General features: G+C 41.5%; 2 protein-coding genes and 2 long non-coding RNA genes across 9 annotated transcripts; 1 reads left to right on the plus strand and 3 right to left on the minus strand.

Annotated features, from left to right (window-relative positions):
• Nucleotides 1-261: 261 nt before the first annotated feature.
• Nucleotides 262-3,790, minus strand: c8h19orf47 (chromosome 8 C19orf47 homolog). Of its 3 annotated transcripts, none has more exons than XM_077721952.1 (8): nt 3,657-3,790; nt 2,833-2,920; nt 2,585-2,699; nt 2,377-2,458; nt 2,047-2,169; nt 1,817-1,966; nt 1,025-1,098; nt 262-817 (listed from the first exon to the last, which is right to left on the minus strand). In XM_077721952.1, the coding sequence occupies exons 1-8, from the start codon at nt 3,673-3,675 to the stop codon at nt 284-286; spliced, it is 1,185 nt and encodes a 394-aa protein (XP_077578078.1). In that variant the 5' UTR covers nt 3,676-3,790; the 3' UTR covers nt 262-283. The 3 variants fall into 3 exon arrangements, with proteins under 3 accessions (XP_077578078.1, XP_077578079.1, XP_077578077.1); XM_077721953.1 differs by having other exon boundaries at nt 1,892-1,966; nt 2,047-2,172; XM_077721951.1 differs by having other exon boundaries at nt 2,047-2,172.
• LOC144200071 (uncharacterized) lies at nt 3,678-6,443 on the plus strand. The gene is made up of 5 exons (XR_013327034.1): nt 3,678-3,925; nt 4,091-4,159; nt 4,636-4,739; nt 4,807-4,872; nt 4,956-6,443. It is a non-coding gene; the product is annotated as an uncharacterized LOC144200071 (long non-coding RNA).
• On the minus strand, nt 4,574-7,223 carry LOC144200072 (uncharacterized). Its single transcript, XR_013327035.1, has 4 exons — nt 7,002-7,223; nt 6,720-6,799; nt 6,542-6,614; nt 4,574-4,891 (listed from the first exon to the last, which is right to left on the minus strand). It is a non-coding gene; the product is annotated as an uncharacterized LOC144200072 (long non-coding RNA).
• Nucleotides 7,224-9,525: 2,302 nt separating this feature from the next.
• fosb (FBJ murine osteosarcoma viral oncogene homolog B) lies at nt 9,526-14,866 on the minus strand. Of its 4 annotated transcripts, none has more exons than XM_077723128.1 (6): nt 14,195-14,857; nt 13,865-14,028; nt 12,462-12,845; nt 12,206-12,313; nt 11,496-11,816; nt 9,526-11,311 (listed from the first exon to the last, which is right to left on the minus strand). In XM_077723128.1, the coding sequence occupies exons 1-6, from the start codon at nt 14,250-14,252 to the stop codon at nt 11,246-11,248; spliced, it is 1,101 nt and encodes a 366-aa protein (XP_077579254.1). In that variant the 5' UTR covers nt 14,253-14,857; the 3' UTR covers nt 9,526-11,245. The 4 variants fall into 4 exon arrangements, with proteins under 4 accessions (XP_077579254.1, XP_077579255.1, XP_077579253.1 ...); XM_077723129.1 differs by having other exon boundaries at nt 9,526-10,868; nt 14,195-14,855; XM_077723127.1 differs by having other exon boundaries at nt 9,526-11,816; nt 12,492-12,845; nt 14,195-14,866.
• Nucleotides 14,867-22,474: the final 7,608 nt, after the last annotated feature.

The raw sequence follows: 22,474 nt of genomic DNA on the forward strand, positions 1-22,474 counted from the left end.
CAAAAACGTGAAACATTTCTACACTAGCTTTTGGTCGGTGCAATGAAAAACGTCAGGATTATTGGCCTACGAAATGGGATCTACATTTTGGAACACCCTTTACTTAAATCTTAAAATTGGCAGAGTTGTGGCATTTGTGGTTCAACTTTGTTTTCTATTTTTAATTTTTTTCTGGCACCGTCAAAAGTAAAACATTAAAAAAAAATACCGGCATTTGCCTGAGTCTCTGCACAATAAAAAAGGACCTTTTTTCCATCCATCAATTTGCAGTGCTTATTGCGCATTATTTATTCTTGCTTCCCAACCTCTTAAAAACACTGACGGCCTGGCAGTCCATCTGGGCGCTGGCGCAGTCCTGCGCTTCGGCGCCAGCCGCTGTTATGGCTCCCATTCTGGTACTGCTGCTGACCTGACACCTGGCCACGCTCACTTTCTGCTTGGCCCCGGGTCGGGTGCTGGTCACGCGGTTGTCCTGCGTGTCAGCAGACGGCAGGGACACCGCGGAAGATGACACGGCGATGCGCTGGGGCTTACCCAGTCTCTGAAGCACGCTGATTTTATCCGGGTGTATGCCGTTGGATGACGAAGAAGGGGTGGGGGTGTCGTCTAGCGCTCGTTTGAGTTTGCCGCCCAGGCGCCGCAGTGTGGTGGGAGTCGGCTTTTTGGGGGGCTGCATCCTCGCCGAGAGCACGGGCTTTTTCAGGACGCCGGCATACTGGAGGACCTCACTGTCGTGCCGCTCGGCCACCATCTTCCCCGCCCTTGGCCCCGCCCCCGCTACATCCGCTTGGTCCAGACGGCTGAAGACGCCAGTGGGCTGACAACAGAAGGTGCGATGGTGGGTAAGTCAGGAAGTCATTTTTACACTTGGCCAAAGGAGTTTTCAGAAGTCCACTTTTTGTATTGATACAGAATATTTCCCTATAATGCTTAGTTTCAAGTGTATATGTTCTCCTCCAAGATGAATCATAACACATTGTATGTGTTACATATGCGTTTACTCCCTCAATTTGCAGCTCCTTACCTTGTTTGTGCTGGCTGAGTGGTCTACATTTGACTCGGCTCCAAGTCTTGCAAACACCGACGTGCGCTTCAAACCTTTTAAAGTAACAAAGGGAAACAGAAAAGAAAGTCTGACAAGCTGACTACAATAAACAACCCTTAGTGTCCATTCTTAAACCCATCAGTGACTATTTATACTAATTATTTTTCACATTCATCAGTTATTTATCTATTACTACTTTGATTCTTTATTTTTCATTACGATGTATTGATTATCTATGTGTTTGTCTGTTTGTTGTTGAATCCATAGACTCAGCGTGTGGTGCACTCTCAACAACTTGGCACTAAATGTCTCCAAAACCATGAAACTCATCCTGGACTCCGGACGAAACCCACCCCGCTCTGGTAATCTCACTTGGACTACCATTGACTTATCTCTTTCTTATTTATTGATTACTTATTCGTCTGTTTGTTGTTATTTGAGCTCTACGTGGTGAAAGCTATACATCTCATTACACTGATGAGCACATTGTATCCCCGCTGTATTTGATATCTTCAATACTGCTGAAGAAAGGACATTTAGGTATAGAAATTCATACCGTGGCATGAAGTGAAAGCCCAAAGATTTTACTATAAATAGATTAAAAAAAGACAAGTGCAGATAGTACATGTTAATCCAGGGTGAAATAGGAAGAATAAAGCGTAGGCCAAGGCAATCCAATTTCTACCATGCCTTCTACCCTAAGTTTTAGTACTGATTAGTGGATTTGCTGTCTCAGGCATCACACGGCTCAGCCCATTGGTTCTGGCCTACCTTTTTTGGCCTGCTGGGCCAGGATGCGTTGCGTGCGTGGGGTGGTGCCTTTGGGCATGTTGACGATGTACTTGCCTTCCATCTCGGCCGTGACGCGCCGGTTCTTTGCGGATGACACTCCGTTCCCTTCGTCCGCTGGCTGGCTGACCGCTGTCAAAGCGAGAACGGGCCTCAGTCAGATGAACGATAATTGCGGAGGCTGCACTTCGTGGGAAGGTGGCGCTATATACCTGCTTTGTTCACTTTGCCAGCTTGCATGTTGGACACGGTGACAGAGAGACGGTTGTCGGGACGACGTACTGGAGTGGCTGGTGGGGAGTCTTGGCTCAAGGCATTGGCGATCATACGGGTGGCTGCTGAAGGGGTGACCAAACCTTACTTTGTGGATGGAATGCCATTTAACAGTAATACACTAATCCCTTGATTATCACGTGTTCACTTATCGCGAGTTCACTACTTTGCGATTTTTTTTCTGCTATTAATTATTTAGTGGAGGGGTTACAGATGGACAGAAGAGTGTGTACTGGCTTGTACTTACTGTATATCGGGCTTGTACTTACGTGTGTTGGCGGTTCTCCTGAGCTCTGCTTTCACGGTGGTCTGTCCTGAAGAGAGGGCTTCTGTAGCCATTTTGCACATGTCCTGAATGGGGAAGTTGGTGCAAAATGTAAGCTTATGTTACACTCAAAATTGCACCGTTAATATTTGTCATAACGCCCAGCTAGAGCTAAGTTTTGGCATCGCAATGTATCCAAAGTGGGATCTGACCTGCCTGTGGACCAGCTTGGCATGTTTGAGAATGGCAATGATGTCCCCAATGACTGTGATGCCAAGGTCCATCATAATGTCCTTGCTCAGGTCCATCAGCATGTTCTTCTGAATTCTGGAGAATAACCATCAATCATTTTGCTTCAATTAAAGCATAGGTGTACACAGAGCTCCATTTCCTTATCATTCTGGAATAAATTATTTCATGAGTGGAGGTTACACAATTTTAAAACAATCACTGTACATACCTGTTGTCCACAAAAGAGACTGCATAGGTGACAGCTAAGCCAGCCGGGATGCCGGCATCCTTGAAAAACTGGATCCACTCGGAAGTGGCTTTTGAGGAAAAAAAATACATTGTTAGGAATCACCATTATTCAAGTCAGTAAGTAGTAATAATATTTAAAAAACAGATCTTTGGAGATGGCCGGGTCATAAATAAATTGAGCTCATTAGCTCAACTGCAGCAGAGTATCACAAAGGCCAGAGGGAGACATGTTAAGTGTAACACATGCTGACCACAAGCAGCTGCAGGTTATTTATAACTTCTCAAACTGATGGATGGACCAAAGTAATGGCGACAGCTGCCACAACAATGGTTCATCGCAACATGAAGATAATGTGAGTTACACTACACGTTCTCGTTTAAAGAGTTACCAATCAGAACAAACACTAGGCGTTATATGCAACGCCGATTTTAATTGAAAGGGTCTCCATCCTGATGCGATTTTTTTTAGGTTAAAGCGACGCGATGTGTTTATACATGTGTTTATATGGAGTAAAAATGCAACCAGCATTCCTAATACATTCATTTCAACGTGCAGTAGCTTTTAAAAATACACCAGATAACAAAGGTCATTCATTTAATTGCCTGTGTGAAGTAAGAACATCTGAGCATCGCACTAGCAATTAGCTAAAGGGGGACTATTGTCTCAAATAACAAGCCATCAAAAACAATTCGCGATATCATCGGGGTATCAGGGGTAAAATATTTGGTCACGAAGTCGATCGATTATGTAAATGTAGCATTTATATGAGAAAATATGTAATTCGGGCCTTTTCGTTCTCTCACCTGTTGTCACAGACGCCATATTTGCTTCAAATTATGAAATTACGTCACGTCCCCATGAAGTTTCGCTTACAAGCGCTAGTGGGTGCTCGCAAAAAATAAGAATACTTTTTTTTCCCCATTTGACCACGTCATCGACGTGCGACGGGGACAGCGTCTTGAGCATGTCCGCGGCTTTTTATATTTGAGCCATGACTTTAAAAGCTAGAATTCGTATTTTGTCTATTGACGGTGCTGCCCATCCTAAAAAAAAGACAAACGGCGGACTAGTGGTACGTACTGAACTATTTTGACATGAAATCTTTTTGATTACATTTTGAAACGGCGATTTAAACTGCAGGTGAAGATCCGAACAAGCGTCACCTAACTTGATAGCCTTGTAATTGAGACCAACTTTGATTGTTCATTCATTCCCTGAACCGCTTTGTCCCTACAAGGGTTGCAGAGGGTGCCTGAACCTATCCAGCTGACTTCGGGACTCCCTGAACCGGTGGCGGAGGAGATGGGTAAGGCTTTTTTTTCTTTAAGCACGACCATGTATAGCATGTGTTTAAGTGACGGCCAGAGGGCCAAATCTGGCCCGCTACATCATTTTGTGTGGCCCAGGAAAGTAAATCATGAGTGCCGACTTTCTGATTTAGGATCAGATTAAAACGAAAAGTATAGATGTATATTAAATTTCCTGATGTTCCCTCTTTTAAATCAATAATTGTAATTTCATTGTTTTTAGTTCAAAAATCATTTTTTAAGATCTAAAAATATGTTAAAAGAAACAATACAATAGTAAGGCTTTTCTTTAAAAAACAACATAGTATAGTAAGGTTGTTTATCTCAAAAAACAACATAGTATAATAAGGCATTTTCTTAAGAGGTAATAGTAGAGTAAGGCTTATTCCTAAAAATAATAATAATAATGACCATGTATTGTAAGGCTTTTATTCATAAAAAAAATGACCATGTATTATATTGTGCCTTCATCCAGGAGTCTCCGGCACCCCAGTGAGCGGTGGCTGACATGGTTGTGCTTTTGGACGGCTCGCGCAGATGCAAGTGGACGACTGCTTGATGGCAAATCCTCACTGATCTGTAAGTCTGGTTGTCGTCGACATTATCACTTTGGTCACATGACCTTTATGTCATTCACGGCGTCCAGTCGGGAAGAGCTGGCCACTGGAGCAGTCGGGACAGATGCACGTGCCCATCGCCTTCGTCATCCCAGGTTGAAAACCATGCCGCCACTGTAAAAAAAAAAAATGTTGTCATCTTTGGCAGTGTTGAAAAATAATTGTTTGTTTTATGAAGGATGCATTGGACAACGTGGAAGAGGAGCACGAATCACAAGTATTTCGGACCAATAGAAGTGGATGGTTGGCTTATTTGAAATAAAAGCAAATAGGCAGTGTCATTTGATTCTGTAAGCCAATTATTTTAACACATTTTGATGTCATGATTAAGTGTCATTTTTTTTTTTAAGTTTATTTTAGTAAAAGGTCATTATTCTTATGTTCTTATGGTGGGAGAGTCACGTCTGAGGGTTGCAAACCAGCGTCCACTCGGCGGCTTGCTTTGCTTTTTAAGCTTACCTAACTTTTCCCACTTGAAGGTAAAATAAAGTACTAAGTATGATTTGGGAGTGAAAGGAGACAAAACAACAAATAATATTGCCTAATCATGTAGAGTGGTGGCCCAGTGGATAAGTCATCAGTCTTCCACCTCTTTGGTCCTGGGTTCAAATCCAAGTGCTTGCAATAATTTTCCCAATATTATTCAGGTAAATGAATGAGATAAAAGTACAAGTACTACTGTCTACTCTCACAGGGTGTTGGCCCAGTGGCTAAGTCATCAGTCTGCCACCTATGAGGTCCTGGGTTCAAATCCCAGTGCAGGCAAAGATTTTCCCAATATTATTCAGGTAGATGAATGAGACAAAAGTATAAGTATTACTACTTTCTCCCACAGGGTGGTGGCCCAGTGGCTAAGTCATCAGTCTGTCGCCTATGAGGTCCTGGGTTCAAATCCCAGTGCAGGCAAAGATTTTCACAATATTATTCAGTTAAAAGAATAAGTTCTAATGTTTAAGTGTATAAGTATTCAGTGGTGGATGAAAGATTTTGTCAAAAAAATGACTAAGTGTTTCACCCCATTTCCCTGGATAAAACGTTTCAACACCTATGTATAAGTGGGGCACGAGTTGGTGTAGTGGGTTGCACACTCGCCTTTGCACCGAGAGAACGTGAGTTCGCTTCCCGGTGTCGGCGGTTCACTGACCAAGCAAGCGGTCGAGGGTCGGCCGAAGGCCGACCCGAGAACGCCTTTCGCACAGACAGGTCCTTCAACTGTCTTCCGAACTGCCGAAGGCAGTTCGGAATATAACCTTTTGCTGAAAAGTATGACTAAGTGTTTAATATAAATTAAAAAGATTTTTCTTTTTTTTTTTTCTTCTTCTTCTTGTTCCATTTACCAATTCTTCTTTCCAAGTATTTTCAGCCAAACGACGGCAGCGGGAATCGAACCCAGGTCTCCCACACGGGAGTCCTGTGATCTAACCTCTGCGCCAACCAAGTGGCTACACTATCCTTAGTAATCATTTGAGTGTCTTGACAAGAAGTACACAGAAACAACTAAGTGAAAATGTGTCCGAACCGAGAATTGAACCCGGGTCTCCCCGACGGGAGTCCGGTGAACAAACCTCTGCGCCACACTGGCCACACTAGTCTTTGTCATTATTGGAAGGTCTTGACTAGAAATACACAAACAACTAAGGGAAAAAAAAAATTATGTCGTTTTTTTTACCAAAAAATACCCCTTACTATACTATGTCGTTTTGTTTTAAGAAAGATGTCTTACTATGCTGACACTTAAAAAAATAATAATAAAAAAATACTTACTATACAATGTGCGTGGTTGTCCGTCTCATTGTGCCCTAAGATCGGCTGGCCACCGATTCAGGATGTCCCCGGCCTTTACCACAAAAAAAAAACCCTTACTATACTATGTCGTTTTGTTTTAAGAAAGATGCCTTACTATACTATGTCATTTAAAAAAAATAATAAAAAAAATACTTACTATACAATGTGCGTGGTTGTCCGTCTCATTGTGCCCTAAGATCGGCTGGCCACCGATTCAGGATGTCGCCAGCCTCTGGCCTTAAAGAGGATAAATTAGTTCAGAAAATGAGATGATTTGAAAAGGAAAAGCCATCATTGAGCAGTCTTCTTTTCTGTCCTTGTGCGATCTTTGAAACGATCAAAAAAGACGAAACGCCATTCGATTTGGAGCTATTATGACTGCAAGTGGAACTATGTCTTTAGAGAAGCTTGCAATGTAGAACACGGGAGCATTTCTTACCTTTTCGCCGGCATGCGTCGAGTACACAAAAATCAGCCAACGTAGAAAACAAGAACTTCTTGGTGGACTTTTGTTCATGTCCTTTTACAAACGTGTCTTTGTTGGAGCTGACCCAAAGTATGCTGTTTAGATCATGCGATTAAAAACCTGAAAAGACGTTTACAAACAAAACAAAGCATACAAGTCAACGAAAAGCGTTTTTTTTTTTCTTGATTCTTTTCCGGTCCGTTACACTTCCGGCTCACTAATGTGACGTCAATTAGGGGAACGCCCTCGAGTTTTTTTTTAATATAATAGTTTGAAATGAAAGTCTAGTAGTCTTATGGGATTCTACGCCTTTATATCAAATCGAAAGCCTTTATTCTCATCATACACAGATGTGTATAATGACAATATGAATGAAAATGTATACTGAATTATATAATGCAGTGATCAGTCAAACAACACTGGGATTTGAACCCCCAGCTGCCCAGGTAGCTGTCAGGTGAACTAACCTCTACACCATTAAGGGATCACACTTTGCTTAGTGATTATTGGAAACTTTCACTAGGTAAAGTAGGTATAGGCATACAAAATATAGCCTGCCTATTGAATACTTTAAGCAATTATCTTAGCACAAAAGTGTTTTTTGAGTAACTTGATAATTATGATGACAATAAGTGCAAAAATTGCAAATGCACATGCACAAAAAGAAAAAATAAGATTACATATTTTATTTTGATAGGTAAATTTGATTGATCATTCAGGCAACATGTTCCAAATGTACACATGCTTTCAGTTTTTTTTTTTTTACAATTTCCCAAATACTGTATTTGTAAATACACAAAGGCAAAAAGTGTATGATAATTCTCATTTTAAAGCAAGAGACATGCATCTCTGCGATGCACTGATTATTACCACAGTTCCTTTACAAGTGAACTGCAGTCATCAGAAAAAAAACCCACATAATCCTATTCATTTAAAGGTCCCAGATAATCATGTGGACATTAAGACATTAAATTGTTTAATATATACTATAGCTGAACAGATTTTTTACATATATTTTGGTCCTCTTCAAGCTTAGGCCTGACATTAAGATTAGAAAAATAAAGTATATTAATGTCCATCATTTTTTTGACATTACATATGCAGAGAATAATAACATATCATAGCACCCTGATGTCAATATGTATCTGTAAATATAAGTAAACAAAAAAATGTAAGTTATTGTCACATATACAGCAAGATATCTTTGGCTCTTTCACTGTTTTAACCTAAGCTGTGTCAGTATACTTTGTGAAAATGATAACATTTTCAGCAAAACAAAGTAATGAAATGTACATTAAATGAAAAAATGGATACAAATAACATGTGTAGCCTAAAAGATAAAAATAAGTGTCCGGGAAAAGAAATTATTGGTAGCATTTCTCCATAAAAATTAAAAAAAAGGTGCAGAAAATGTGTGATATTAGAAAGAAATTCTAATAGCAATACATCCTTACATTGGACATATAGTAGCTGTCAGTTTATAACACCTGACTGATATTTGCTACATTATGTTCATCCAAGTGCCTCAGTATTGCATTTCATTACCAAAAAAACAAACAAAAAACACAATAATGTGTAGATATTGTACTTGTGCGGAATAATACAAATACATTGCAACATTCACTTCATCATAGAAAAATAGGAGCAACTCTTGTTAGGTTGATGCTAATTCTATCACAGCTGTTGTACAGTACAAGCAGATTGTTTGCGTTATATTTATAGAAAGTAAAAGCAATCCCGTAAAGGCAAGAAATGATGTTTTCAGGGGCGTTCACACATTCAATGTTGCAGTTCATATTTTTGAATTATAAACTGTGGTTAGTATAACAATGGAAATGTATTTTTTTGAATGCTTCCAGAGATTCTGCTGTATGAAATCCAATAAGTCTGGAATCAATGTAAACCAAATGTGAACCGAGTAACATGAAACTGCCTTTTTTTTCCTCCCCTCGTGATTGTAAAATAGCACCACAAAGAAGAACAAACTATGTACATGAGAACTAGTGAATGTTTTATGCTTATTCTGACACGACAGAACATATTCTTGTCACATTTGCACAAAAAGAATTGTCAAAAAGCTATCTCCATCATAAAGTGTGGTCAATGTAGATATTCTCTGAGCACAAACAACCACCCACCAGGAGATAAAAGTATACAATTTGCCAATATTTGGATGTAAAGTTCTTTTTTAAAATTCAAAATAACATCTGTATTATAAACTGATATGTTTATCCTTCAAATACACCTTTGAATTCATTATTGAATAACATTATTTGTTGATTGTAGGGCAGATACACAATATTAGATAACATTGTGTAAATGTAAAGGGACTTCAGTATACTGTTGTTTTTTTTAATTTAGATAAAGTGCTGTTGTCAGTAGCTTTCTGTAAGACCTCACACAGAAATAAAAAATATCAGACAAACGTAAAGGCCTCACCACAAACCTTGTAACATAATCATAGTTACACACATACATTGACTTTGTCTTCTATAGTGCTTATAAAACATAAATACACATGGCAAGAAGCAATGACATCATGCTTCATTTTAAGGGATAGGGCCTTTTTTTCCTTATCAATTTATCTTTATATTTTTTTTCTCTTTCATAGAAAAATATTCTTTCTTTTTTTCTTTAAAAGTAAACCTCAATAATATTGTTCAAACCTTTTCATTGATAAAAATATCCCCTTTAGAGCTGCAACACATTCATATTTGACAATCATAGCAAATACGCTTATACTATATTTAAATCTCTATACATTTAGGCATACAGACTTGAAACATTTTTTTTTTACTTTTGACGCACAAAAAAACTTTTTTAAGTGCACAACATGCTTTCAAAGTTGCCACATGAAAACATTGAAATAATGGGAGACGGGGGGAGAATTTTAGTTATGATGTGACTATAACAATAAAAACTGGTAGTGGACTGGGATTGGGGGGGGGGGGTACAATAAAAGCAGAACAATCAAATGCATAAAAAAGACATTGAAATATGTCATAAGTCTCACTGGATCATACGAGAAGAAACGATTGGCACAAATTCACAGACAAGAGAGGACTTTGGTGCCTTCTTTTTTTTGTTTCTGGGTCAGCCTCTGCAAAAAACCTCACTCAAGAAAGAAATAAACAGGCCTGGTTCACTTGCGTGCAAGGCCTGATGTTTTGAGGTTTTTCTGCCATGCCCAGTAAAGGCAAACAAATGAAGAAAAGCACAAAGCAGACACTCCAGAAAAAAACCACAGCGGCATGGCAATGCGTTTAACCGAGAGGGCACCCCTTCGCAAAGGTTGAATAAAGGCAACTGGAATCTTCTTATAAGGCTCTTAGCCTTAAAAATCCAAGTCTTCTTCAATTAGATTTTTATGTAGTGGCTTTGACTGGCAATGTTGTTGAACTTGAAACATAAAAAAATGTAGAACTGAAGAATCCCTTGGATTTAAATGGGAAACATCATCAACTATTCAGAAATCTTGAATCAATTCTGGTGAGATTATGAGATTATACCCTTTTTTTTTTTGCTTGCATTGCATTTGGTTTACAACAACAAAAGCAGCTCTAGAAGAACAATCAAGATATCGTGTCTTCTCACCGAGAAATGGTTCATCCAAAGAACCCCGCTTGGCTTTTTTGTTGTTGTCGTTTTAGCATCAAGCGGATTTCCGAATGTCGACTGGTGGCACCCGTTGTAGGGTAAGCTCCATAGCAAAACCCTGCAGAATGGCGGTCCTGGTCGAAGGGGGAGCGGTTAAGGTGTGTGCGAGTGTTAGGTGGGGTCATTCACTCAAGGAAGGTCCCAAGGACTGGAAGGGGTCTTCGGGCTCTCAGGCGTAGAGGACTTGAAGGAGGAGAAAAAGAAAATGATGAAGAGTTTAACAGTGAGTGTCTCTCCTCTGGGCAATGGGAAAAAAGAGGAGGGTGGAAAAGGAGGCATGGATGAGAAACCATCAGAGGGAACGAGATGGGTGGCACCGATGCGGTTTGGGCAGCTCGCCTAAGGCCGACTTTAGATTAATCTGTATCTCACGTGCGCGCTGTTCTGATTGACAAAAAGCAATTGGAATCCGTCTCTCTCCCTCTTGAAATGCGCCATAATTTTGTTCTTTAACACAATAGGGGTGGGCTTGGAGGAGACAGTCAGTACCCCTACTCAGCGAGCGTTTAGGTATGTGCACGATTGGTCGGTCAGTCAGAGCGCCAAGAGGGAAGGCGAGTTCAAGGAATCGGATGATTGCTCGCTACTGCTGTTCCGATGGTTGGCACTGACCCCGCAGGCTCCCTCTGGGTAGGTGAACACAAATGAAGATGTGTATGAAGCGCTGTGGCCGGCCATGCCCGCATCGTCATGGTCACCGCCGCCACCACCACCACCACCACCGCCGCCACCGCCGTCGCCGGCCATGAGGCACGGCCCGCCAGGCGCCACTGCCTCATTCGGGCCATAGAAAGAACGAGAAAACTCTACCTCCTGTATCATTCCTGGCTGAGGCTGCTGCACTTGCTGCTGCTGCTGCTGTGGAGGAATCTGGGACTGGGTGGAGGATGGATGGCCCGTGTAGGGCAGGTAGAAAGAGTCTTCCTTCACTGCCAAGTCCACAATGGAAGTGGGTGCTTGTAAGGTCTGGACAGGGAGTTGCACACCGCTTGCTTGGGGCTGATCTTGGTACATGATCTTGCAATTGGGTTGGTGGGCCACCAAGACAAACTCCAGGCGCTCCTTCTCCTTCTGCAGCTCAGAGATCTCGGCCTCCAGCTCGGCCTTCTCCTCTTCCAAGATGTCCGTCTCCTGTTCGGGATCCAACGTGAGTGAGTGTTAGAGGACGTTGAAGGTTCTACTGAAAGTACTGTAACTAGCCAACAACTCAAAGGACTCAACAGCCCTACCCATGTTTGACAACAATCTTAGATTGAAATTGATTAAAGTATTTTCTCACATATCCGCCATATTTGTCGCAAAAAAAAAACGATGACTGAATCAAAGGTATGGCTTATATGCGTACAAATTAGACTTGCCATCCACGAAAGTGCAAGCTGACAAAGACGAATTGCCGTAACGTAAGACAATGCGACTGATACAAGATAAACGCTAAACACAATTTATTTTGACGTCTATGAATGAAATTCAAGACGTATCTTGCATTTAAGGTGAAAAAAGAAAAGGCAAAAGTTTCTCACCGACTGGAGTCGGTCTGTCAGCTCACGTCGGCGGTTTCTGCACTTTGCAGCGGCCAGTTTGTTCCTCTCCCGACGTACACGTCGTTTCTCCTCTTCTTCGGGGGTCAGCTATAATGAAGAGAATAAGAAGTTAAAGAGTGTTTGTTAGTAGCCGCCATGTAAAACCACTCATGGTAGACTTATTTATGTGTCTGTTACTTTCTTTACGAGCGTGTGTAAAGGCCAACAAGCACACTGTCCAAGCACACACACTTACTAACACACCAACATCTCCGTCTTCACTCACAGACTCTTCTCGGGTACGGCGGCTACGAGTTCTAGACTGACGGATGGGACCCGGCGCTGGGCCGGGAGCATCCAAACTGGGAGGAGTGAAAGCGGAACCGGAGGAGTAACTCGGGCCCGGCATGTCATAGGGGTCCACCAGCAACACCGGCCGGGTCATGGTGGTGGTGCCGGTGGTGCCGCTATGCCCCGAGGCCTGGGATGAGATGAGGGTGGACTGGACCATCCACTGCAGGTCCTGACTGGTGGTGATGGCGGTGACTGTCGGCACGAAAGAGCCAGGCATTTCCCCTGCGCTGCTGGTTCCGGGTCCGCTGCCCACGATGCTCAAGCCGGCCGCAGCTGACGCACACTCCTGGGCACGAGACACGACGGACAGGTAGTCGTAAATGCTAATCGAGCAACTGTGGAATAACAGTGAGTATTTTGGATGTCAAAGCTGAATGACTGTATTGTAATGCTTTATATTATATTCATTCATTCATATAGGGCCTACTTATGTATACATAATACTCTATTCATTTGTATAATTTGAATCATCTATTCACACATACACACACGAGAAGCCGACATATGATCTCATTGGTTGCGGGATGGCAATGATGTATGTAATTATTTATATAGTATAAATACACAATGCATACTCATACATTCAAAGGGTAAGGAAATGGTTAAATGTATTTGTCACATTGACAGCTCTCCCACTTCAAAAAGTCCAAAAAAATGTTTATGAACGTGGATAACATATAATATAAGTAGATCATTATAAATAATACGTTTTTTAATTGAATCAAAATAGTCACACGCCCTACAACGGGTTAAACGGTGCAAATGGGAATCCCTGGCTTTTCCTGTTTGGTTGCTTGTTTTTTGTTTTGCTGGCTGAATCTTCGGAATTTCTCGGATCTGGCATAGAAAAGCATCAAGGACAAGAAAACACCGCCTTGAGCAATTGTGCGCGTCCTTTCGTCACCCCGAAGTCCCTCCTCATTCTTGTTCCCTCCTCGTCACACCCCCGGCTAGTGTTCCCCTTGACAACGCGACGTAACATTCCAAAATAGAACGGCCATGTACGTCAGCGAAAGCGTGAGCGAGGGAGGGAGAGACTCAATGGGCGGAGCTTCGCGTGTGACGTAGTAGATCTTGCAGCTGTGTCACCGGTACCACGATGCGAGCACGTTTTACCAATTTAGGGTTTTTAAACATTTCCCCCCGCAATGTACCCACTCGGAAACACGTTTGTTTAACACGAAACACCCCTGAAAACACTAATAACGCGTGTATGAATATGGAAGCGTACCGATCTTGGAAGTTCCGGGTACAGTGACACACATTTAGGCAACATTTTCCGTGGGTTCGTCGGTTCGGACTTACCTGCGGGGCACTGGTGGTCGTCGGGCTACCGAAGGAGTCCACGGAGGAAAGATATTGGGACTCTATGGACGGGGAGGAACTACCACGAGATCCGCTGTCGGGGTCGCCGGGAAACCCTTGGTACATTTCCCCTCGGGGGCCGAGATGGGGGTCGCTGGTGCTGCCTGCAAATAAATAAATACATTCAGTTATCGATAAATAAGTTCGGTTGTTAGCGCTGCCTGTCGGTAGCTATAAAAACACATTATATACTACTGACAAAGCTAAATGAGTGACTAACAAATTGTATTTAACGCCTGGGTGTGCGTAAAAACCGATAAAGTTACTTACTCGTCTTGTCGCCTTCTCCCGGTGAAGTGCTCCTAGGGTCTTTCCAAAAAAGTTGCATAAAAAAGCTTTAATCGGCTTCCCCGCAGCCAGCAAGTGGGGAGAAAATGTTCCGAACAAGTGTTTTTCTTCCTTATGATCGTTCAAATGACTTGAATCCGAAGCTTGATAGATCCATAAAGTCCGTTCGGAGGCACGACCCGGCGATCGGAGGCGGAATTACGGTACAAACGAGCAGATTTTGTCTTATGAATGAATCCTCCTGGAGGAGCCTACAACTGCGACGCGTAAGCTCCGCCTCGGGGTTCCGCTGACGTACATGCCCATATTTGTCCACCGCTGTTGTGTTTGGTATCCTTGGTGACGTCGAGGGATTCCCTCTCGCGCTGGAACGGGCCAAAGCGTACCTCGCCAGCAGATAATAATAGACGCCTTTCTTTTTTGGGAATCGTACTCAAAACCGAGGGGGTGATTCTCACCGTCTGACTATTTCGGAAATTAAACTCATACTTTTAAAGTTTGACTAGTGTGGAAAAATCAATGTATCGGGTGACAATGTCTTGATTAGCAGGATAATATACAGGAAAGTATTGCCACTTAAATTTTGTTTAAATAGGGGTGAATTGTGTCACGTTCATGTTTTGCCCTTTCCATGTAGAATATATCTTTTTTAAATTCAAAAAATAAAACACAAGGTGATAGAGAAATTGTCATATCAGCTTTTGTTTAAGTTCTCTAGGAAAAGCTGAATATCAGTTGTATGTGTTATTTAAAGCATCTGTTTAACAGTTATAGTATTTCTAGGCACGGTTGTGACTCGCGTTATTTTCTCTGCACTTGTTTGATGCTTCAATTCTCAGGTCACACCTAAATAAGAATTCTGAGATACTGCAGCCTTCACAATAGAAGATAATTTTCATTGACGTACTCTATTTAACTGGATGACACCATGCCAGAAAGATGGGGACCTCCATCTGAGCAACTGGAGGTGGCAACTTGTAAATGGGAATCAAAACAGGACAAAATGCAAGTGTACACATGAACAAAGTGGTTATCGGGATTGTCAGAGCTCCAGCAACGTCAGAGAACAACGGAGACCGTGATTGAGCCGCGCTACTCAAGTGCCTCCTCATGAATCACCTCGTTATGGAGGCACCTTCCCACTTCCAGAAAAATCGAAAGACTATGCAACCAACAAATACAAAATTGTTTACACCAACAATTCCAAATAGTCGATATTTTTCGATTAGATGAGAAGAAACATGTGCTTCCGTGCGCGTGTGTCGCTTGCTGTCTCCATGGCAACACCGCTGTTGTCTCCTCCTCGCATGTTGTGCCTCCCAGTAAACGGTTTCTATAGCAACGGGGCGGCAGCGCTACACGACGCCACTTCCGGGTTCTCAGTGAGGTTAAAGAGAGCTTCGAAAGTTTTTTTCCCCTTCGTCATGTCGCGTTACCGGTCACCGTTTGTCAGCGGCACGACCAACCACCAGTTACTCAATTCATACCCCCCAATGATGCGTCATTGTTGTTATTACTCCACTCATTTCCGTGCTATACTCATCCGGGCTAACCTAGGTGGCTAACAGACCGAGCTAACTTGGAACGAAGCTACATCTTTCCCCTTTGGAGAAATAAACACAGCTAAAGTAAATTGCTGTATACATTCACAGTCATTCAATGCCAGTGATAAACACCAAAACATTTGAAAAAATGATCTTTTCAATGTTTAGTGCAGCCTGCCACTCTGGGTATAAATGGACGTCTATAGCCGTCCATTAAAGTCATCGAGTTTATATATGATGCCCATAAAACAATGGGAAGGTTGTAAATGTAAATTTTCCTATAATAGTCGCAATATGATCAAATTTCTATGTGGATAAAATAAGAAAAAAAGCTCTGATTTGTCTCTAAATGACAGCCAAGGTGTTAAAAACTAACATAAATGTAGTAATACACACACATCACAATATTCATATTTCTATATAGCCATAAGATTGGTGAGCATTAAAATCATCTCCAATTATTCAAAACCACTTATGGAAAGTAATAAAGCTCGATTACATGTCACAACAATATTTGTATAATTTGTTTGAAAAATAATAATGATGAAAAATATCTAATCTAATAATGTATGTAAAATGTTAATTTTTGTTTTTGTTTATACTACAGTTACCAACTTTATTCTCTCTTGAGAGCAGGCCACATTTGTTTTTGTTGTTTGTTTGCTAGTCATGGTAGTCTAGACTCCAGCCAAGGCAAGCCAGGTTACAACAGAGCCAGCAGTGTTGTCTTAATTCTCCCTCCTGACCTGCTTTTGTTTTGCTTTTTTCCCAGTCTCTCAGTATACTTTCGGGAAGTTACTAGCATGCTCCTCGCTCACGAGGCCAGCCCCATCTCTTCCTATTGGAAGGCTTGCCGTGTTTGTCTACTTTCCCTGCCCAAAATACGCGTTGCCATGCAACGCCTAGGCCTGTCCCACTTTACAGTGGTTTTGTTTACACCCCTCCTGGCTCTCACAATATTGCATAAGCCCTCAAGGCTTCCCCTCCCCACCTCTGCGAGAGAAATATGATCGCGTCGGCCAACCAAAATGTCCCGAACCCTCTCTTTTTGATCCCTCACTGCTATGTTCACTCAGCGTTTTTCACGAGCTCCCCTCAAACTGCGGTTATGATCTCAGCATGAAAAAGACTGTTTACAAGAAAAAGCAACTTTGAAGTCAGCCTTTCATTAAATATCCCATTGCAATACAACCCAACCAGGCCAAAATATTCACAAGAACACACAGTATAAGTACTAACTGACATTGGCCATTCGGTGTATATTCCCTTTGGCGATATATTCATACAAAAGTCTTAGCACAGTTTATGTCTACGGCTAATTTACAGCTGGGGGAAACTAGTGGGCTGCTACGTTAAGCTCTCAAATGCTAAACAAACATAAATGTAAAGAGTTGTTGCATGATTATAAAAGGCCAAGTCATTGGTATTTGTGTTGCACAATTTAGTCAGAGGAGCAGAATCGCAAATGCCAAGCTTTTGTTCAGATTGGCATTTCCTACATCTTGTAATTTACAAGGAACAGAATCCCACCCAATCAGAGAGTCCCACAGGCCATTTGGGGATAACTCAGAAAAGGACAGTTAAACCGCTAACAGATTGAATGACAATAATAACTGACTAAAACAGAACACTCCCGAGGGCATCTTCAGTGTTTTTCTGAGTGCAAACAAGGCATTTGCATGCTGAGTTTTGGATTTTCCAGTTTTTTTTACCCTCCCTCCTGGAATTTACTCATACACAGTTTAGTTAACTTGCTGGCGTTTATAAGGTCTCCCTCAAGCCTTGCAGCAGTAATAAATCAGCTTGTAAGCACGCAGAGTTTGCAGATTCTCACTGATTTAAAAAGTGCTTGGAACAATAAAATCCACATGTGTTATTGGCTTGTGCATGAGACAAAAAGCTCTCTTTCATTTGCTCTTAAGACTATTTTTTGGCCAATTCCCTCTTCGAAGTACAAACTCGTGATCATGCTGCAAGTATATAATGACAATAAAAGCATTCAATTTAATTCAATTCAATTCAATTAGCCTGACTCTAAGCATTCCTTGTTCTATCAAAGTAGCATACCCATATCCTTGTCTAGTATAATTATGCAAACATTAAACAACAGAAAATATGGCTGCCTCACAACTTTATGAACTTGAGTCCAAATCCAATATTATAAAGCACATTGAACAACAACATGTAGAAAAGCACATTCCAATCTGACAAAACTCTGGTTTCAATCTCCTGATTAACCTCAACTATTTTTTATGGCTTGTTTTGGAATTAAAAATAACAACAACAAAAATCTCCAGTCCTCAAAAGTACAACAGACCACACCACAAGACTAAATCACCCATCTCGATCAAAAAACCTCCTTCAAACGTTAAAAAGCAACCACACTTAAAATCCGCCGTTTCTTGCCGCACGCTACCATGATGCAACGTGAGAAATGTAAACAATGACATCACAAAAAAACCCCGCCTCCTATTGCGAAAGTTTCTTACTCAGTGCTACGTCTTTCAATTAAGGTCACGCAAGGTCACTTCAACTTCAGCTACTTAGTAATTAGACAGTTGGCGTAATGGCAAGGCACTTATTAAAAAAGTTGGCAATTGCCTCCTGGTTACCAGAGCGATACAACATCAAAACAATCCCTGCGGGTTTTTTCCTTCCCTTGCTCTGATCGTCAGCGCTACAGCCGCTCATTGCACCCCCGTGGACGGTCTCGCTTCACCAGGGAGTCGAACGCCTCAAGTCCAAATGCATTCAGTGGCTTTCAGTGTTCCACAGCCCCTCATGACTCAAAACTCAAGCAACTCGTCATTCTTAACCTACTTTCCAGCCAAAGATCAGAGCTTGAAACCATTGTGTACATTTGGTTAAATCAACATCAGGTGACAGTAAGATTTTTTTTCCTTTTTATAGGAAATGATTTGTAAGCACTTTCCCCACTCGTGTCTTTGACAGCTGACAGTCAGGAGTGTCAAGTCGGGGAAAAGAGCTGCCGTCATGAATAATCCCAGAATCTTTACAGCGAGACAGCAGGCCAGCATTTACTGGAGCTACATAAAAAAAATAAACCTGCTCATTTTAATCTCGCCATCTGTAATCTGCATTATTTACACTATACCTGTGTGCCACCCAGATGGATGGTTTTCACTAATGCATTATACATTTTTACCTCTTTCATTTTTAATGCTGACAAAAAGCAGGAGAGACTTTGCTATAATATGTAACTGTTTGGTTTAACTTATATTTTGATACTTTGCAATCGTTCATGTATCAATAAATATATCCAATTCGTGTGTTCAAAATATTTCTTCCATCCAGTTGACTAGGAATTGATCATTTATAGTCTTTTTTGGCCATAAAAAAATTCACATCTCTGACGGATTGTCATGAAAACAAACGTCACGCTATAGTGACAGTCAACGTTAGTATTACTCTGACAAGTAATGTAAAAATAATAAAGAAACATAGCCTTTAACGTGAATAAGGTTATTTGACGTCCACAGGTTTGACTCAAGGAAATCATCATCCTAATTGATCTCAGTGGGAAATGTTGTTTAGCAAGTACTAACGTAAAAAGCACTGCAAAAAGTGCCTCTAAAAACAGGTCACTCACGCTTAACGATTTTATGGCAGGTCCATAGCTACAGGGTGTTTACAAGCACACTTGCCCACACGAAATAAAGTTAAGCTTGATGTGTTAATGAAGTTAGCAAGTGCATTTCAAGACCGCGGCTGCTGCGGGGCGTTTAGTGTACGGCACGCACTCACGCAGGCAAGCGAGGACGACTGACGGCAGCAACTTGATATTTGCGCCATGTTCGACCATATTATCTTCCTCCCATCTGTGCACATTAACGCCATCGGGGATGCGTCATTAAGTACTTGTACGATTGTACATACCGGAGATGCATCACAAACGTTTTTGATTGGCACAATCAAAAAAGTGCAGTTGCTACCTTGACTTAAGGGCACAAATTTGACGTATGACTACATTTAGTCACAGAATAGCCTTTTGGGTGACCTAGGTGTTTGTGATTGTCTCGTCAACCCACGTTTGACATTTTAAAACTCCCGAAAATTACAAATAATACACACGCCAACGCATCCTGATACTTTTAAATACCCAGGCCGTGACGATCGCAATCCTGCCGCTCATCAAATTTATGCGTGAGCAAGCCCGAGCTAAATTTGCCGACGAGAGGCCGACTTACGTAACAGCACCAGCACCTCGTGTCTTTACAATGGCTCCGTGCTTACACTATCCAAAAAAACATCAGCGGCCCTCCCCAGATGCCACCCCCACACTACAAGCGCTATTTTTGCAGTGGCGGCCCCCGCCTCTGAGGCAGAAGAATTCCAGCCTCACCTCGGAGAACAGACTCTAATCGCACTGTCAAAGCATCATGGCGTCACACGGGACAGATTGGAGATGGGGGGAGGCAAGGGGGTGTGCAAGGGAGCAGGTGGAGGGATGAGAAGAATCAACACAGCGAGGATATCAAGGCGGGGGCTCGCATACGCTCTCGTGGAAGGGAGCTATAAAAAGTGTGCACGCCACTGTTCAGACGCCAGACTTTGCCGTTTATTTAAAGACAATGACTTCAAGGTAGATTATTTTCTAGCGCTTTCCACCAATTCTGTGACGTACAACTTGTACAAGGTATGTTGCAGAAAAAATAAATATTGGTATAGATGTGTTAATTCTTACGACGGAAAACTATCACATTGATTGGTGGTTGAGTTTCATGCTGTGTTGTGTGGGTTTTTGCAAGTACTTGGCGTCCACCCACATTTACCAAAAGATGTATGGTTGGCTTATTGAAATGTCTACATTGCAGTAAGTGTGAATATAAGTGTGAATGCTTATTTGTCTCAACATGTATGAGACATGTGATAGGCTGGCAAACAAAATCGGCGTTTTTGTGCATTATCATGAGAGAAAATATATATTTTCAAATAAAGTATTATTTCCTAAAACTTTTATTATCAATTTATATAGTATATTTATGTAATATAGTGTATACATAGCGTATATAGTTTATATAGTACATATAGTACATATAGTACATATAGCACATATAGCACATATAGTACATATAGTACATATAGTACAAAAAGTACATATAGTGCATATAGTACAAATAGTGCATATAGTAGAAATAGTACATATAGTACATATAGTATATAAATTGATAATAAAATTTGTCAGGAAATATTACTTCACTTGAAAATATATACTTTCTCTCACGATAAATGCACTTTCATAGGAAAAAATATTTTTTTGGCATCTGCTTCTGTTTTATATTATAAATATATTCTGCAAGTTTGATCATATTTCTCAAGTTAAAAAAATTGGTTTCCTATTGGCGGAGGTAAAGAATATTATTGTGTATTCATGAGAATTTGTATGAGAATTAAGAATGTTCACATGAAAATCTGCTCTTACCGGAAACTAAGCTTTCTATTTTAGGGCATTTCCATTGTATTATTTCTCAATGGGATGTGAGATTGTTCTTAACCTTCTATTGAATTAATCTCCTTACTTCCCCATCAGGCTGACCTCACACCAAACACAAGGTGCTATGACAAGAGAAACGAGCAAATTTATTAATAGCAACGTGTGTAGAACTGTCATGGAGTGTGTAACAGGGAGGAGGAGGAGGATGCAAATTGCGCGACTCAGACACTAGAGAGAACAGGATGATGGTGGAGGGGAGGTTGTGGTGACTGGATGGACCGAGGGAGTGAGGATGTGTTGACGCTGTACATGGCGTCAATGAGATAAGAATAGCGTGCAACACTGCTGAGACATCACCGTCACATTCGCGCCGAGACAACTAGTCCTCGGTGCCTATGTGTCAGCCAGGCTCTGCTCTTCAGTACACCAAGAGGAAATTTTTTGGGCCAAGGAAAAACCCTGATTTATGACATGCTATACATGGGGATGGTGTGGTTTTAATACCCCTACATGATATACTTGGGGTTTGCAATGGAGTTCTACATAGGTTAGACTTGGGTCACGCTAAAGGTGGTGAAAAAAAAGTGTAGAAAATGCAAAATAAAAATATAGTTGTCAAATGCAAGGAATACTCACAGGCGTTGATGCCCTTGTCCTTTACTTCACGGCTTCTTTTTGATTCATTACCAAATCCAAACCTCTAAGGATTAACCTGAAAAACAATTGTGACACCCCCTGAATGGCAAGTTGAGTAATGCAACAAAATGTAGATGAATAAAGACAGATTCAGGTGAAATGTTGGGAAATAAATCATTATCATCCATATTTTTTTTAAATACCTCCCCAATTTGAACAAGAATATATAATTTACTGTACTGGAATTGGTAGAGACCTAATGACATTGGGTGTGTACATGGCCCAGAATTTGGCCACATGCCTCCAACTATAATTTCTGCCTTTAACCGTTTTTATTATAACCATGAGATTAAATTGAGGGTGGCCTGGTGGGGCGAGTGGTTAGTGCGTAGGCCTCACAGCTCTGGGGTCCTAGGTTCAAATCCAGATCGGTCCACCTGTGTGGAGTTTGCATGTTCTCACTGGGCCCGTGTGGGTTTTCTCCGGGTACTCCGATTTCCTCCCACATTCCCAAAAACATGCATGGTAGGCTGTCCACCGATTCAGGTTGTCCCCCGCCTCTCAGCTGGTATAGGCTACAGCATCCCTTGTGACTCTAATGAGGATAAAGAGGTTGGGAAAATGAGA

Source organism: Stigmatopora nigra, chromosome 8, assembly GCF_051989575.1.
Source record: "Stigmatopora nigra isolate UIUO_SnigA chromosome 8, RoL_Snig_1.1, whole genome shotgun sequence".
NCBI classification, from domain to species: Eukaryota; Metazoa; Chordata; class Actinopteri; order Syngnathiformes; family Syngnathidae; genus Stigmatopora; species Stigmatopora nigra.